The 16,969-nt window shown below is 35.8% G+C and overlaps 1 protein-coding gene across 1 annotated transcript; it reads left to right on the top strand.

Moving 5' to 3' along the window:
- Positions 1-11,213: 11,213 nt before the first annotated feature.
- LOC114725886 (probable inactive receptor kinase At4g23740) lies at positions 11,214-16,901 on the top strand. The gene is made up of 3 exons (XM_028912453.1): positions 11,214-11,387; positions 11,820-11,924; positions 16,689-16,901. The coding sequence occupies exons 1-3, from the start codon at positions 11,214-11,216 to the stop codon at positions 16,899-16,901; spliced, it is 492 nt and encodes a 163-aa protein (XP_028768286.1).
- The last annotated feature ends 68 nt before the right edge of the window (positions 16,902-16,969 follow it).

Raw genomic sequence — 16,969 nt, 5'->3', positions numbered from 1 at the left:
TTCTACCAAAACCACCGATACATCAGAAGGAAGTGTGTTTTTCAAGGCCAATGGAAGTAACTGTTGCATAAGAACATGAGAGTCATGACTTTTCAACCCAGTAACCTTTCGAGCCTGCAGATCGATACACCTTGAGATGTTGCTAGAATATCCATCTGGTACTTTTATGTTCTTCAACGTCGAGAGGAAGATATCCTTGTTATGCTTTGTCAAGGTGAATTTAGCTGGCTGAAACTTGTCGTTTTCATCAGGCCAAGCCTCTTCACGAATTCCCCAGGCCCGTAAATCTTTTCTAGCTGCGAGATGGTCTTTGGACTTTCCAGCTTCATTGAGCAACGTATATAGCACATTATCGCACACATTTTTTTCAATGTGCATAACATCCAAACTGTGTCGTAGCAAATTAGATTCCCAATAAGGAAGAGTGAAAAATATGCTTCTCTTCCGCCATTGCATAGGTTGCGTATCAGATGTCCCACGAGATCGTCGTCCCAATCGTTCGGGATCCACACTCTTACCAAACTCGACATGAACATCTTCTAACTGCCGCAAAATATCCATACCAGACAAAGTAACAGGAGGATCTCTCTTCTCCTGTTTCCCATCGAAGCGAATCCGTTGCAATCTAAGTCTGTGCTTGGAATCAAGGAACCGTCGATGTCCTATGAAGCACCACTTGCGACTGTGTGGAAGGCGACATGGCACAGAATCAAAATTGCACTCAGGACAGGCCAACCCAGTATGCACATTCCAGCCAGACAAAGTTCCCAAACCGGGAAAATCACTTATTGTCCACATCAAGGCTGCACGGAGATTGAATAGTTGCTTGTCATGTGAGTCATATGCCTCAACACCATTCGTCCATAGGTCGATCAATTCGTGTATCAACGGTTGCAGGTATACGTCAATATCATTTCCTGGTGCTTTCTTGCCAGGAATGATCATGGAAAGCAAAAAGGAGCTCTGCTTCATGCACATCCAAGGTGGTAGATTGTATGGAATTAACACCACCGGCCAGATACTGTAACTTGTGCTCATGTTTCCGAAGGGATTGAAACCATCGGTTGCCAATGCAAGACGTACATTTCTAGGATCATTGGCAAAGTCTGGAAATTTCGCATCAAATGCTTTCCACGCCTCCGAGTCTCGTGGGTGCCTTAACCTACCATCTAGATTTTCCTCAGTCGCGTGCCACCTCATATGCTGAGCCATTTTTGATGACATATACATTCTTTGCAACCGTGGTTTCAAAGGAAAGTATCTAAGAAAATAATATATTAAAAATTTAAAATACCGAATATTTAAATACTAAATATCGACTCAATTTAAAAAAATTGATGACATAATCAATTGTTTTAAGAATTTCAAATATCGAATATTTAGAGACGGAACAAGTAACACGCTGTAATAATTTGTACCTGAGAATTTTGGCCGGTTTCTTCTTTTGCTTCTTGCCCTTCCGTACCGACTTATAGCGTGACGTCTTGCATCTCGTACAAATCTCTTTGTTGGCATCATCTCCCCAGTATAGCATACAGTCGTTTGGGCATGCATCTATCTTCTTATAGTTCAAGCCAAGCTTGTTAATAATCTTTTTTGCTTCGTAAAAAGATGGAGGGAATTCAGCTTGGGGGAAAGCATCTCCCAGTAATTCCAGCAACATGGACATCGCCTTGTCAGTCATACCGCACAAGCATTTGATGTGATACAGCCTCACCAAGAATGACAACTTCGAATACTTTGTGCACCCAGAATAAAGAGGCTTGTCAGCTTCGGTCATGAGGTCAAAAAATTCCCGAGCAGTTTCGTTTCTTAGAAACTCCGGTTGAGGTCCCTCTACTTCATCTTCGTTGGGATTCGAGCTTTCGTGAACACCAAAAGCATCACGCACAGCATCATTCACGGCATCGGCTTCATCCACTCGAACTCCCATCCGTGAAACTACTGGAACTGACTCAGCACCCATATCTAGCCGTTCCCCATGTAGTTGCCAAAATACGTACTCTCGCGGAAAAGGCTTAAAGATTAAATGTTCCCTAACAATATCTTTGGGATGCCACTTTTTGAAATTACATTTAGGACAGGGACACTGAATCTTACCATTTACGGCAGCATTGGCGAAAGCAAAATCCAAGAAATAGTTTAGACCAGCCAAGTATTGCGGAGTCGACCGGTGCAAGTTGATCCACGACCTATCCATCACTAATAATGCTCAAATTTCGTGAAAATATGACACAGGAAGCTCAAAGAGAAGTTAAAATGGAATTCAGTTGGAGTGCTTCAGCTTATAAAGGAGGCTGGTGGAACGGTCATTTTTTTGTAGCGGTTACAAAACCGCTACAAATTTGTAGCGGTTTTAACGGAAATTTTCATTTTCCAGCGGTTATTAACCGCTAGAAATTCAAAATATCGGTTACAAACCGATAGAAATTTCTAGCGGTTTAACGGGAATTTTGTCTCCAACGGTTTTGAAATTTCTAGCGGTTATAAAACCGCTAGAAAATTACGTAAAATTAGGTAATTTTCTAGCGGTTTTTATCAACCGCTAGAAAATGAGGTAAGTTTCTAGCGGTTTTTTGTAAACCGCTAGAAAATTACTAATTTTCTAGCGGTTTATAAAACCGCTAGAAAGTTTCACGATGTAATAAATTCAGTTGAATTTTCTAACGGTTTTAGAACCGCTACAAATGATATTATTTTAAATATTAAATAGAAATACTGCACAATAAATTAATAACATTACAAAATAAATATTTATTAAATTAATAAATGATTATAGAATTATTTTGATTAATTAACATGTTTAACGTGTTTAATAAATTGTAATGTTGATGTTGTAATAAATAAATAAATATTTCAATATTAATTAATACTTGACATAAATAAAATTATAGAAATAAATAAAGTAAACAAATAAATATAAAATTTAAATAAATATCTAAATAGTATATAAAACCGTAAAATCAAAATTCTAATAAAATCCATACAATGAAAGCAAGATAAATCATGGGTGAGGGGCAGAAGCAGCATCATCGTGATCATCCTCTGCTGGATCCTCCGGCTGGGGGTGGGCAGGCCGCTCAACCTGCTGGGACTGGACTGGCGGATGGGGGGGTAGGGGCGGGACTGGTGGCAGGTGTAGGTCGGGGATCTCAGGAACCGAGATGTTTGGAGCTATACTGACCACCACATGACGCAGAGCCGTAGCAGCTGCCAAGAGCTGGTCAAGCTGCGTCTGGAGCTGACGATCACGCTCCTGCAGCTGACGATCACGCTCCTGCAGCTGACGATCACGCTCCACGATCCTGGCCTCCATCCTGGCCTCGAACTCTTGTCTGAGCTCCTCTCGCAATTCCTCTGAGGATGAGGAACCCGGCCGCTTCGCACTCGCATGAGAGCTCCCGGCAGTATATGAAGGGCCAGCGCCACTTGAGCGGGGCAACCTAGTCGGTGTAGGTCCAAGTCCAAGCCCGCTAACTCGACCAGGGTGCTGCGGCCGGCCACGACCCGCTAAAAGTGAGGCGGTGGGATCCAAGGCAGACCCCTGAGACTCACGCAACTCGGAATCGACCTGAGTCATCCGTGCCTACCAAAATTAATATAAAGAAGTTAATTATAATATAATGATATCTACACTGTGATATTATATTAATATTTAATTTATTACTTACCGCTATCTCCTCAACCTCATCCGACGCACGCCCGTCTCGAGGTCTATACACCATCGGCCACATCTCGCCATAAGTGGCCGTGTATCCCCGCTCCTGCCGTATCTTTTCCCTCTGTAAATGAAATCAAAGAAATAATTAGTTACAAATTAAATACATATACATATTTAATAAATTTATTTCAAGTACTCACAATCTCGTCATAAGTGATCGCAAAGCTCCTGGATCCAGCCCTATGACGTATCGTCTGATGCCTGACGCTCCCAGCATTTCTCCTAGAAAGAGCCTGAAGCAAAATGTAAAAAAATTAAATTAAATGAGTCAAGTCAGATAAAAAATAAAGAAATTATAATTAATACAATATTATCATACCATCTGGTCAGCCGTCATCCTAAAATAGACGTAACTGGACCAGTCTTGGTCCAGGACTCCACCAGGTACATCTGCCAGTATCTCCTGGAGGGGCCTCGTCCCGTCACCTTTCTTCTCCCTCCACAGGTCGGCCCTCCTGTTCTTCCATGCCATCTCAAGCCTCTTGATCGTGTCAGCCCTCAACTCCTCCCCCAGAATAAATTTACTCTATGATTAAAATAATAAATTAACTAAATAACAAATTATAAACAAATAATTAAGCAATTTCAATAATCAAAAACAAATAATTATTTTTTAACTAATTTAAAAATATTATAAATAAAATATAAATTAATCAAAAACAAATAATAATTAAACAATTAAGTAATTTAAATGAAAAATATTTTTACTCAACTAAATTTAAAATTTTATAAGTAATAAATTAATGAAATCAATAACAAATTTTTTTCATTTAACTACTTTTAATAATTTAAATAAAAAAAATATATATTCATTTAACTACTTTTAAAAATATTATAAATAACAAACAAATTAAATAAATAAAAAATTATAATCAAACAGTTAAATTATTTGAAAACAAAATATATAATCATTTATTTAAATTAAAAAAATTATAAATAACAATTTTATATTACCTTCATCATTTCCCAGCCTTGCTGCTTCTTGTCTGAGGTGATCTTCTTCCAGTCCTGCACGTAGATGGGGAACAACGTCCACTGCTGACCAAAGAGGCGCACGTACTTGTTGTACAACTGGCCACCTTTCTTCGTCGGTTGGCCCAACTCATTGAGCGGCACAACCACTCGTCCGCTCGTCATCATAGACAGCTCTCTAGCTGTCAGCCTCCGATAGGACCTGTTCCCCTCAGTGTCTGCAAAATTTAATTAAGAAATAAATTATATATCAATAAATTAATACAATTTCTATATAAATTAAATACTGATCAAAATTTTAAAAAGTTAAATAAATACTTACCGAAAATTCCATCTCATAACCAGCCTGACGTCTGGAGCAGGACGCTGCGCAGCCTGGGGATACTCATTCCCCTGATCCTGCTCCTCCTCCTCCTCCTCGTCAGCAGCATCAGCATCAGCATGGGTTGCTCATCCCCAGTAAAATGAGCCTCCTCAGTCCGCTCAACATCATCCTGCTCCATAAAACTGAGGATATCCTCCTCGCTGAGATCGTAGTCATGAATGCTGGGGAATGGCTCACCAGCATCATGATGAACCTCACTGGGTCCAGCTCTCTCAGGATCAACTGGGTCTTTCCCGTGCCGACGAGTCATCCTAATAACAACAAATAGTAATTATTTATAAATAAAATAAAAAGAAAAATTATTTATAAGCTACAACATAATAAATTAAATAAAATAAAACATAAAATAAAAATTATTTATCAATAAATTACTATTTTTACCTGAAAATAAGGATCTGCAACTGAATCAGAACTCGAATATGTTTGTGGAGAAAATTCAGCAGAGCTTCGCTTCCAGAACGATTGAAGAAGTGAGAGTGGGGGGGTTTATATAGACCGAGAATTTCTAGCGGTTTTCCACAAAACCGCTAGAAATTTCTAGCAGTTTTGGACAGAACCGCTAGAAATTCCCAACGGTCAGAAGGCCTCGGGAATTGGCAGATATTTCTAGCGGTTTATACCGAACCACTAGAAATTTCTAAACTCCTCGGGGAATTAAAAATATTTCTAGCGGTTCATGCATCAACCGCTAGAAATTTTCAGTGTCTAGCGGTTTATTGGCCTGAACTGCTAGAAAATAAACGCTACAAATTTGGCGCCAAGTTCCCGCCAAAACCCGGGAAATTTTCTAGCTCTAAATTTCTAGCGGTTAGGTGGTAACCGCTAGAAATGTACGGGCAATGTTCAAACCGTCGGTAATTTGCAGCGGTTTTTCTGAAAACCGCTAGACTAATTCTACATTTTCTTGTAGTGTATGCTATGGGGCATTTTCATTAAGTCATGATTACTCAAAGGCCCATATACTCTTGTTTCTATGTGTGCTTGTTATTTTCTGATAAGACTCTGCTAATGCACTGAATTTTGCCATGTATATACAACAAGAACATTGTAATGCTTGTGGACTTGTATTGTGGCCTTTTCTGTTTATATTGTTAATCTATATCATTCCTTGGTAATGTTTCTGTGAATGCTTGTTAGTTTGTGATAAAGTCTCTGCTATTAGGCTTTTTCATTAATGCTTGAGACTCTGTTTGGAGCTCATATTTTTCTATTTCTGTGCATGCTTGTTATTTGATTGCAAGAGTGTCGAAAAAAGTGATGAATTGAGGATGTCAAAGCTGAACGTGAAGCCAAATGCAATGAGTTAAACTTTGATTATTGATGTACAAAGATAAAACATGGCCATGACTTGTGCTTGAGTTGTAAAATCTATAAGACCAAAAGAATACATTTCACATTTAATTTGATCGTGTCTATTGAGAGAACCACCTTAGTATATTTTAACCCAAGATTATAAGATGAAGCTCAAAATACCCATTAACATGAATGCGGAAGAATCTTGGAAACACTGACGAGGTCTCTAGGAAAATTCGGAACACGCCAAAGATTTTTACAAGCAAAAAGTCATTTTGGTGGACAAGTAGGTCCCAAAAACAATTAAAAAAAAGCATTGCCTGTTGATTAATTATAGTTTTCCAACATCTTATGTTGTTAAAAAGAAATAGTTTTGTAGTGTTACATGTTTCTTGTTTCATGGTTCCATACTTGATAAGCATTCCATACAATTATGACGCTATTTTGGCAGCATGAAGCTAAGTAGCTCAAACAAAATTTAATTTCCTTATCAACGATTTTGTTATCTGTAATGATCTTAAGTTTTCCCCCTTTTAACATGTTTAACTAGTCTTCAACTTTAATTTCCAGGTTAACACTCATTGCAATAAAGTCCTCTATTAATTTTAGCCCCCACTTATGTTCTCGAGGTGACTAATAGTCATAGTATGGAGAGCCTCGACCAGGTCAAAATTCACAGCGTCACTTTTTCAAATATGGTCCTTCACTAAGCACACAACAACAACAACAAGTCTTATCCAACAAACATAGAAAAAGAAATATGGTCCTTCACTAAGCACACAAACACAGAAAAACCTTCCAACAATTAGACATTGAAGTCTGAAGGAAAAGAAAGTATTATCCGAGAGAGGAATGCCACCCCATGTTTCCATGTTATTCATTCTGAACTGAACCTTCTGCTCTTGTTACAAAATGTTGTGGGTTCTTCGAACCTTAACTTACAAGCTCGCAAGTGCAAAACTCATTGTGTGAACCCTCTTACTGTGTAGTGTCTATGGTCTTTTTAGCTGATTCTTTTGGAGTTAGAGAGAGGAGTGCAAGCACAACTTCTCTACCAGACTCACTAGTTCCACTTCTAATGGCAATATCTTTTCTATCCATTGGCTGGTTTGACAAAGCCATAAAGGAAGAACAGAAATTACATCTTTAATTTAATTGTTTGAACGGCATTCAACTTTGAAAATATGAGATTTTTGGAGGGTCCAGGATTCAACAGGCCAACTTGAAAAGTTTACCTTGTCTTCTTTGCTGGAATGATCAACATAACTTTCAACAAAGCCCTATTGCCTACCTATTTTCTTTCAGGTCTCCTTCACAAAGTCTTGCTTGGTAATTTACCAGCTCAACCTGCGCCATCAAACAGTTCAAATGGGAACTGCGAATTAGATACTTTTATTAAATGAGGCTCTTGTCAGAGACCTTTATTGTTTTGCTCAAAAGTTACTAAATTATGGCTTTGGTTTCTTATTTTCGTTTCCTCTTGATTTCTCACCTTTTACTTCTTTCAGTTGGGTATAGAAATGCCAGATATGTTGAATTTCCTTTATCTTTTGATTGCGAAGACCTTGGGAGCCTGCAGTTCTCTTTCACCAAGCCAGAATTGCAGGGCTGTGGCCTAATAGTGGTTCATAACTGTGATGCTTCAAATAAAATGATAGAACTAAAGAAGAATGGATCAAGATCATTCTTGCAGCTTAACGGTGTCTTTCTGCAGTAAAATATGATTATGGTTTTTGACCAGGATCTACATAATGGTCTGCAATCCAATCGCTCTTGTGAAGCCTTCAACAACAATATCCAAATTCCTACAAGCTCTCCTCTAGTTTCTTTTGATATTAAATACAACATAAGCCTGTTTAAATGCAACCACAAACTCAATCTCAGCACCCCTACTGGTTTTATTAAACGTGCTTGTGCAAACTTCGATATCTATCATTACAGCCTAATCCTTGATCTTCAGCCTGACCGAACTAGCCATTTCACAGCATGTTCAACTCTTGTGCTCCCTAAAAAAGACCTGCTTAATAGCACAAACCTTCAAGCTTCCTTATCTACCCAAATGACTCTGGAGATACGATTATTTGATGCTTCTGAACAGTGTCACAACAGAGGAGGCTAGTGTCAACTTGACGAAAACAATAACTTCTACTGCACTAGAGAAGGTATATTCTTTCCAAATTATAATTTTTTTAATGTTGGTTTTTGAGACAAATATGTAACTTCCTAATTTATGTCTAGATTACTGTTAAGCACTTTTTACTTCCGAGATCAAGTGATTTTTCTTGCTCTCCACAGCAAAGCCTCACCTTTCTTGCAACCTCGATCATATGCTTCATATCCTCAAAATCGCATATTTGAAAGTGAAGTTATCATTTGCAAATAAGATCTCTGCTTACCTATAGATGTTGTCATGTGTTGACATCAAGAACGTGATAATGCTTTTAGACTTGAATTTTGTTAACTTCTCTCTTCACTGTAGAAATTCTATCAATGTTGCTTGTTAAAAAAAAACAAAAGAAACAGACAAATGGAGATGTCTTTAGTGTGATAATGTAAAAATTCTGCAATTCTCCGAGGCTTTCAATTTGAAATTGTTTTGCTCTGGTAACATATTTCCCCAATATTTGCAGTCTATTTCCAAGTCCACTCAACAGTCTTAGACACAGCTATGCTAACCAAAAAGTTTCAGTGTTTTATTGCTTTCATCTTTAGGCAATATTTCTACCTTTTATCATTTCTTTTTTTTAGATATACACATTTTTTAAAAAAAATCATTTCTGCATTCTTATTTACAGGAACAGAGATAAACAGAGAATGAAAGTAACACCGATTTTTGGCACTTCTGGTTAAAGTTGACATTAAGATACATTTCGATGTAATACTTCCAAAATATCTTCCTTGAGCACAATATTAAAGTTTTGAACTTACTTTTACAAAAGCACAGAATTGTCATTGAATATTGCTGTATGGTGCGGAAATAATTTTAGGCATGTAACTATTGAAGTGTTTATCATATTGAAGATCCAGTTGTGCTTTAATATTCCGGGGAAATTCTTTGATTGAATCCCTGAATGATCGCATTTACTTATGTGCATTGGAACTACTATTTGGTGGGAATCTTTTAATATGTATAATCAATATGGGCACTTTGAGAAAAAATTATAAATTTGAAAGACAGAGAATCGGGATTTTATATTTATGATCAAATATGACCCCCAATTAGCTCTTATAATAAGGGCCGGATATAGTATTAATTTTATGATAATTTCATAAATATGAATGGCCAAGCATATTTTGTAGACTCAAGAATTATGGGAATTCTGGTAGATCGTGGGTCTTCCATGTTAATGAACTATCGGCATTTAGTTTGGGGCACTTTAATTTATGTGACTATCTCGCGAGAGAGAAACTTCAAAAGCATTGAAAATTAGTAACCCAATTGTGGTTTCAATGGTGAAATGCTGCAAGCTTATTTTATATGGCTTAAGTTCTTACCCGGCCATGTCTGGTATAATTCAAAATAGCATGAAAAAAACACATGTGGGAGGATGTCACTGACTATATCCCCAAAAAATGTGTACCAAGTAGTTTTATAAGAAAGTTTTTGTTTTTTATAGGCCTTGAGAAGTAGATATCATGCAAAACCAAAGATTTTTCTTTTCTTGCAAAGCATAACAAGGTGAAACATGGGAAAGTTGTTAAAGGCGAGTATCAAAACATCAATGATAAGATAAGCCGATGTTAAGAAAGCATCTTCTCACAATTTAGCAAATCACAAAGAAACAAGATTATTTCCTAACATTAGACACATTTTGCTGGTCTCATATGGACAAGAATATGTATAATTTGGTTTTTTAGAGAGACAGGTTGGAAAACTTCTAAAGGCACCACTCCAGTCACATTGTAGGTGTTTTGTTTCATTTTTTTACTTTTTCATCTTTATTCATTTTTTTTAATTTTATTGCCGTTTGTTATTTGAAATCAATTTTTTTATACATTTTTTATTATTCTTTTGGTGTTATTTAAATACAAGTTTGTGATGCATACAAACTGAGCCTTGTAGACCTTCCAACAATGAGTAAAGTGGCGGAGATGCTTGAAGACAGAGTTGAGGCCTTCCAAGTGCAGAGATGCTGAGCATCAAGGAAGAGCTGTGGAAGGTAGATGTGAGTGTGTTAGACGTGAATCAGTAGGATATGAATCTATAATCTAATGTTACATGATCAATTAAACTGCACAAATTGACTTATTTAATAAATATGCGTAGCTTTATATCTTTAGCATTAGTTAATCTCTTTGACATCATCGTTCACCAATTTCCGTATCCTTAGTTCTCTGTTTAGTTTTTCCTCTCTACACAAATTCCAGGTTCTTGTCCTTCCATTATCACTTCATATGTCTGCGTGGTGTGGTCGTTCTAGCTAATTTTTTGGAGTTAGATAAGGACGCGCAAGCACAATAATCTTCTTTCCTTTACTTCCATCTTCAATACCAGAATTGCAACATCTTTGTCATCCAATCCATTGATCGGTTTGACAAAGTCATAAAGGAAGAAAAAATGTTTCATCTTGAATTTGATTGGTTGAACGGTAAGCTTCAAGAATCGTACGAAAAATTTTATGGGTCCAGTAATATTCAATAGGCCAAACTTGAGATGGAAACTTTGCCTGCAAAGACCCTATTGACTCCCCTATCTTATTTCACCAAGTCGTGCCTGGTCATTTTCCAAGTCAACTTGCGCATCAAACAGTTTGAGTAGGAACTGGAGGTTATATCTTGGGGTAGAAGGTGGAAACATGATTAGTGCAAACTAAATCATTACAAGTCTTTTGTTGGAGTACCATGGCCCTGGTTTCCGAGTTTCTTTTACTCTTGATTTCTCACCTTTTATTTGTTTCAGCTAGGTATAGATATGCCAACCGTGAAAAGTGTCCTAGATCATTTAACTGTGGAAACCGTGGGAGCATCCAGTTCCCTTTAACCAAGGTAGAAAGACCAGACCGTGGCTTGATGATGGTTCATAATTGTGATGATCCGAATCCATCTTCATAAAAAATTATTGAACTAGACAAGAAACCCTGGCTGCTTACTAGCGTCTCTTCCCCATTACTTGTGATTACGGTTTTCAACCTAGAGTTACACACTCGCTTACAATCCAATGGTTCTTGTGAAGCCTTCGAGAATAATATCAGTATTCCTGCGAAATCACCTTTGATTTCTTCTTATATCAAGGATAACGTAACGCTCTTTAAATGCCACCACCACCACAATGTCAGCAGCCCAATTGGTTTTATTAAACATCCCTGTCCTGGTTTTGATATATATCATTACAGACGAGACCCTAATCTTAAACCTGTCGAAGAAAGCTCCTTCTCAGCATGTTCAACTTTGGTGCTTCCAAGAAAGACTGGCCTGACAGCACAGACCTTCAATCGTTCTTATCTGCAGAAATGGTGCTTGAGGTATGATTATCTGATGATTGTGGCGAGTGTTACAACCACCAAGGAGGCTACTGTCAACTGGACAACAACAACTTTTACTGCGATGTTGGAGGTATATTCTTTCCCGGTGACAATTTTTTTAGACAAATATATAACTTACTCACTTACATCTCAAGTTTACTGTTATTCACTTTTTGTGAGGCTAACTAATTATTTTAAGGGGAAAAAAAAGACAATATAATACTCTAGAAATTGCTAAAAGACAAATCAGTGTAAGTGAATTTTAAAATTCTAATTCATATATCTTGTACCATTTTGAAATTTTGAAATTTTATAAAATTACACAAATCCCCTTTACTATTTTTTCTTTCTTGTTTTTTAAATATTACCACCTCAACATTTCCGGCCACTAGAGCCGGCTAGTGGCCAGCCGCAGCGAAGCTCTAGTGACCGGTCGTCGAAACTCTGATGACTACTCTTTTTTATGTATTGACTATTCTTTTTTAGCTATTGACTATATTTGTTTTTAGAACTTCAATGGCTACTCTTGTTTAGCTACTGACTACTCTAGTATTGTGATTAACTATTTTTATTTTTAAAATTTTGGTGGCCATTCTTGTTTAGTTATTGACTATTTTAGTTTCGCTATTGACTACTTTTGTTTTAAAAATTCAAAAAATGCATTAAGTGTTGTTAGAAATCTAGTGAATACTTTTTATTTAGTTACTCCCTCTATTTCTTATTATAAGAGATGAATAACAGAATTACGTTGATAAAAAAACAGTATGTTAAAATTAGTTAAAAACAGTCAATGTATAAAAAGTATAAATTTTTTCCAAAAATACCATCATTAATAAGGAGAGAGAGCATGAGAGAGAACAATTAAATTAAAAGAAAGAAAAGTGGGAGGGAGAGAGAGTGTGAGTTGGAGACAAAATAAATATGGGTAAAATAAGAAATCAACACAAAAAAGTAAAGATAACTTTTAAGTGTCTCTTATATATAGGAACATGTTATAAGCATTAAATGTCTCTTATAATAAGGAACGGAGGGAGTATTTACTAGTCAATGGCTATATAAAAGTGGTCACCAGAACTTTGAAAACAAAAGTAGTCAATAGTTAACTTAGAGTGGTCAATAGTTTTATGAAAGTAGTCACCGAGAATAAAGGTTGTGTTGTCATTTCATAATATTTTAAAATTCCCAAAATAGTACAAGGGATCTAATTTGGGATTTTGAAATTCATCTACCTTAATTTATTCTTTGTCATTTTTGAGAGTATTTTATTGTCTTTTTCTCTTATTTTAATGCTGACTTCGGCTTAATTCTTGTTTTGATTGTAGAGCGCGTAAGGGAAAAATTTTCAAGGTGGTGCTTGGACTAGGTAATATACACATCATTTAGTTCGTTTCATGCTTATAACTTTTAAATTTTAAACTTACATCTACATATCCGTTTCGAGTTTCATCTTCTCTTTTAGCTGTTTAATTTCCATCAATTTATTAACTTTAGATAATAATTCACTACAGAGATTTTCTTTCTTTTTGATCAAGTCATAAAACAAGTAATCTATCTAATCAGTTTACCACTTATAAACATAGTTGAAATAGTCCTTACGGAAACAATGGGATTGCTAATCAGTATTTATGTTACTCATTCATGTCATAAAATTTTGCATAATCAATCTTATTAATCACAGTTTCTGCAGTTGTAACAGTAGGAGTTTTTGTTCTTATAATCTGCTTGTTTAGAAGGACATTAATCTGGAAAAACAAATCTAAAGATCATCAAGATTTTGAGGCCTTTCTAAAGAGTCATGGATCACTGCCACAAAAAGATATAGTTACTTGGCACTACAACAAAATGTGTTATTTACCTCTCTCATTTATGTCTGTTTTAAAAAACAGAAGAGACTTCATGTCTGTTTTAAAGAAAACAAATGTTTATTACGTCTGTTCACGTCAACCAAACGTGAAGTAACGTCTGTTGATAAAAAACAGACATGAATTCACTTCTGTTTACACAAAACAGACGTGAATTCACGTCTGTTGATTAAAAATAGACGTGAACTAATGTTTGTTGCTTCATAACATACGTTAGTTCACATCTGTTTAGCAGAAACAGATGTTACTTCACATCTGTTTTTAAGTAAACAGACGTGAAGTAGCTTGATTTTAAAAAAAAAATTGCCCACAGCTAGCATCAGCTTCATATCAGATCAGTACCGCGAACCTCCAGCCCACAGCTATCTCGCGCAACAACTCTGATTTTTCGGTCTCTCCCTCTCATTTTTGTCTTCTACGTGCTGCAGTCGTGAGCTACTCAAAGATTTTTCGGTCTCTCCTTCTAATTTCAACTCTCTCAAGGCCGTAGCCCTCCCTCCATTGCCGTCACACGTTCTGCATCAGCTCGCCGTCGATTACCAATGTGAATCGTTGAAGTTCACACGCACAGCAGCTCACCGTCCTCGTCCTCTCTCCAGGCCGTGATAGTCTTTCATTCGAAGGCACGCCATAAGTAAGTTCATTCAACCGTTGCATTGTGGGTTTAGTATGTTGTACATGGGTTTGAGTAGTTTGAGGAGTTTTGAATTGGTTTCTGAGGTTGCTGTTTAAATTTTTATTGAAGAATTGTGTTTAGATAGTTTTAAATTTGTATAGATTAATTGGGTAGAAAATTTAAAGATTTCAAGCATTGTTAATACTTGTTAGAAAAATAATGCATACAAAGTGTTTGCCAAAATGCCTAAGAGGGATTGCATTTAGATAGTTTCCTATATGTATTGAATTTAGATTAAGGATTGGGTATACATTAAATTATTAATGAAAAAACTGCATTTAGATAGGTTAAAATTTGTTTACATTGATTGGGTAATGGATTTGAAGTTTGAAATCCTTATTAACTAACTTGTTTGAAAATTAATATATAAAAAGTGTTTGTCAAAATGTCTAAAAGAAAATTTTCCTATATGTATTGAATTAGATGTTGATTATATTCAAGAGGAAGCTTTGAAAATTGGATGTTTATTAATTGGATAATGGATTTGAAGATTAAAAAGATTGTTATGCATTAATTAGTTGTCAATGGAAAGCTTTGTTCTCATAATGTTTGGATTTTGTTATGTAATATGTAAAATCTCCGCTACTTGTAAAAGTAATTTTTATGTCCTTTTTAAAATTTTAGGAATTGCCATGATGATATAGTTACTGTGAGATGTTTTATGTTGTAATTGGAATGAATCGGATTTTTGATAATGACTGCTCATATACTGTTGATGATATTGACTTCATCCGAGACCTTTTGGCACAGCAACTGCTTCAAGAATGGTGGTCTAGGGATTGATCAAGTTTATGTTTATAGACATAATGGGTTATCAATTTTGACTTGTGCAATTTGTTCTTCTTTTTTGACTAGTTAGTTAATGTGTCAATATATTGATGAAGTTGTGATGTTGATATGTCTTGGCTGAAAATATGGATTGGTTCATTCTATTTCAACGTGCTGGAAAGTGGCTATTATGGCCATTGTGGATGTAGGGAAGTGGTACATACAAAGTGAATTTTTTTTTAAAAAAAAGAGCACATTCACGTCTATTTTAGGAAACAGAAGTAAAAAATCATACTTTTAATCTCTGTTTTACACCAAAACAGACGTCAATTTACCTCTGTTCTAACAAAACAGACGTAAATTCACGTCTATTTCTCTAATGCACTAAGACAGCAATAACATGGTAATTCTTGTGGACTTGTATTATGTCCTTCTCTGTCTATATTGTTAATTTACATCATTCCTTGGTAACTTTTCTGTACATGCTTGTTATTTTTTGAAGTTATCAATTGCAAATTAGGGGCATGCTTGTTTTTGTTCTTTGTTTTCTTATTCTTAAGAAAATTTTATAAAATTATTTTTTAGAACAAGTTTTGAAAACAAAAAAACAAAAGAATTTGTTTGGATAATAATTTTAAAAAATCATGTTCAAAAAAAAAAATAATAAAAAACCATACTTGATAGGTGATAGTTGTCGTTACTAATAATAAGTGGTGAATATTAGGTGAGAAAAGAAGAAGATTTCTTAAAAATTTTGAAAACAAAAAATAAAAAGCACAAAAACAAAAACAAAAACAAAAAAACATTTAAAAGTTGTTTTAGTTTTTTTGGTTTTTAAAAACATGTTATTGCTTTTTGTTTTTTAAAACAATCAACTAAAAACAAATTACCAAACAAGTTTTTTTGTTTTACTGTTTTTAAAACAAAAAATTGTTTTCAAAATAAGAAACCAAACAAGCCCTAGATTTCTGCTTACCTGTAGAAGCTGTCATGTATTGACATCAAGAACGTGGTAATGCTCTTGCACTTGTATTATGTTAACTTCTCTCTTTACTGTAAAAATTCTATGAATGTTGCCTGTTAAGAAAAGAAACGAACAAACGGAGATGTATGACAATGTAGAAGTTCAGCAATTCACCGAAGCTTTCTATTTAAAAATGTTTTGCTACGGCAACTTATTTCGCCGATCTTTGCAGTCTATTTCCAAACCCATACAACACTCTTAGACTCGGCTATACTAACCCAAGATTTTCAGCGTTTTCTTGCCTTCATCTTATGGCAACATCTCTACCTTGTATCATTTCTTTTTTGGATATACACTTCTTTTTTTATCATTTCTACATTCTTATTTACGGGAACAGAGACAAACACACAGAATGAATGACACCAATTTTGAGGAAGTTGAATCTATGTTTGATTTTAAGATAGATATGAACTTCCAAAATATCTTCGTTAAGACTTAAGCACAGTGCTATGAAATATTTTAACTTGTTTTCTCACTCTTATAGAACCACAGAATTTTATCATTGAATGTTGCTGTATGGTGAAGAAATTCGTGCTAGAGGATTTGCTTCGAGCTTCAGCGGAAATGCTGGGAAAAGGTGGGTTCGGGACGGCGTACAAGGCGGTTCTGGATGACGGAAGTGTCGCCGCCGTCAAGAGGCTCAAAGAAGCTCAGATTGGAGGGAAGAAAGAGTTCGAGCAACAAATGGAAATTCTGGGGCTACTGGGACATCCAAACATTGTTAATTTGAGAGCTTAATATTTTGCCAGAGACGAGAATTTGCTGGTATCTGATTACATGCCCAATGGAAGCTTGTTCTGGCTTCT

This window comes from Neltuma alba, unplaced genomic scaffold (genome assembly GCF_004799145.2).
Source record: "Neltuma alba isolate B1F8T4 unplaced genomic scaffold, ASM479914v2 tig00012286_pilon, whole genome shotgun sequence".
NCBI classification, from domain to species: Eukaryota; Viridiplantae; Streptophyta; class Magnoliopsida; order Fabales; family Fabaceae; genus Neltuma; species Neltuma alba.
The sequence above is the reverse complement of the archived record's forward strand: the minus strand, read 5'-3'. Positions and strand labels throughout refer to the sequence as shown.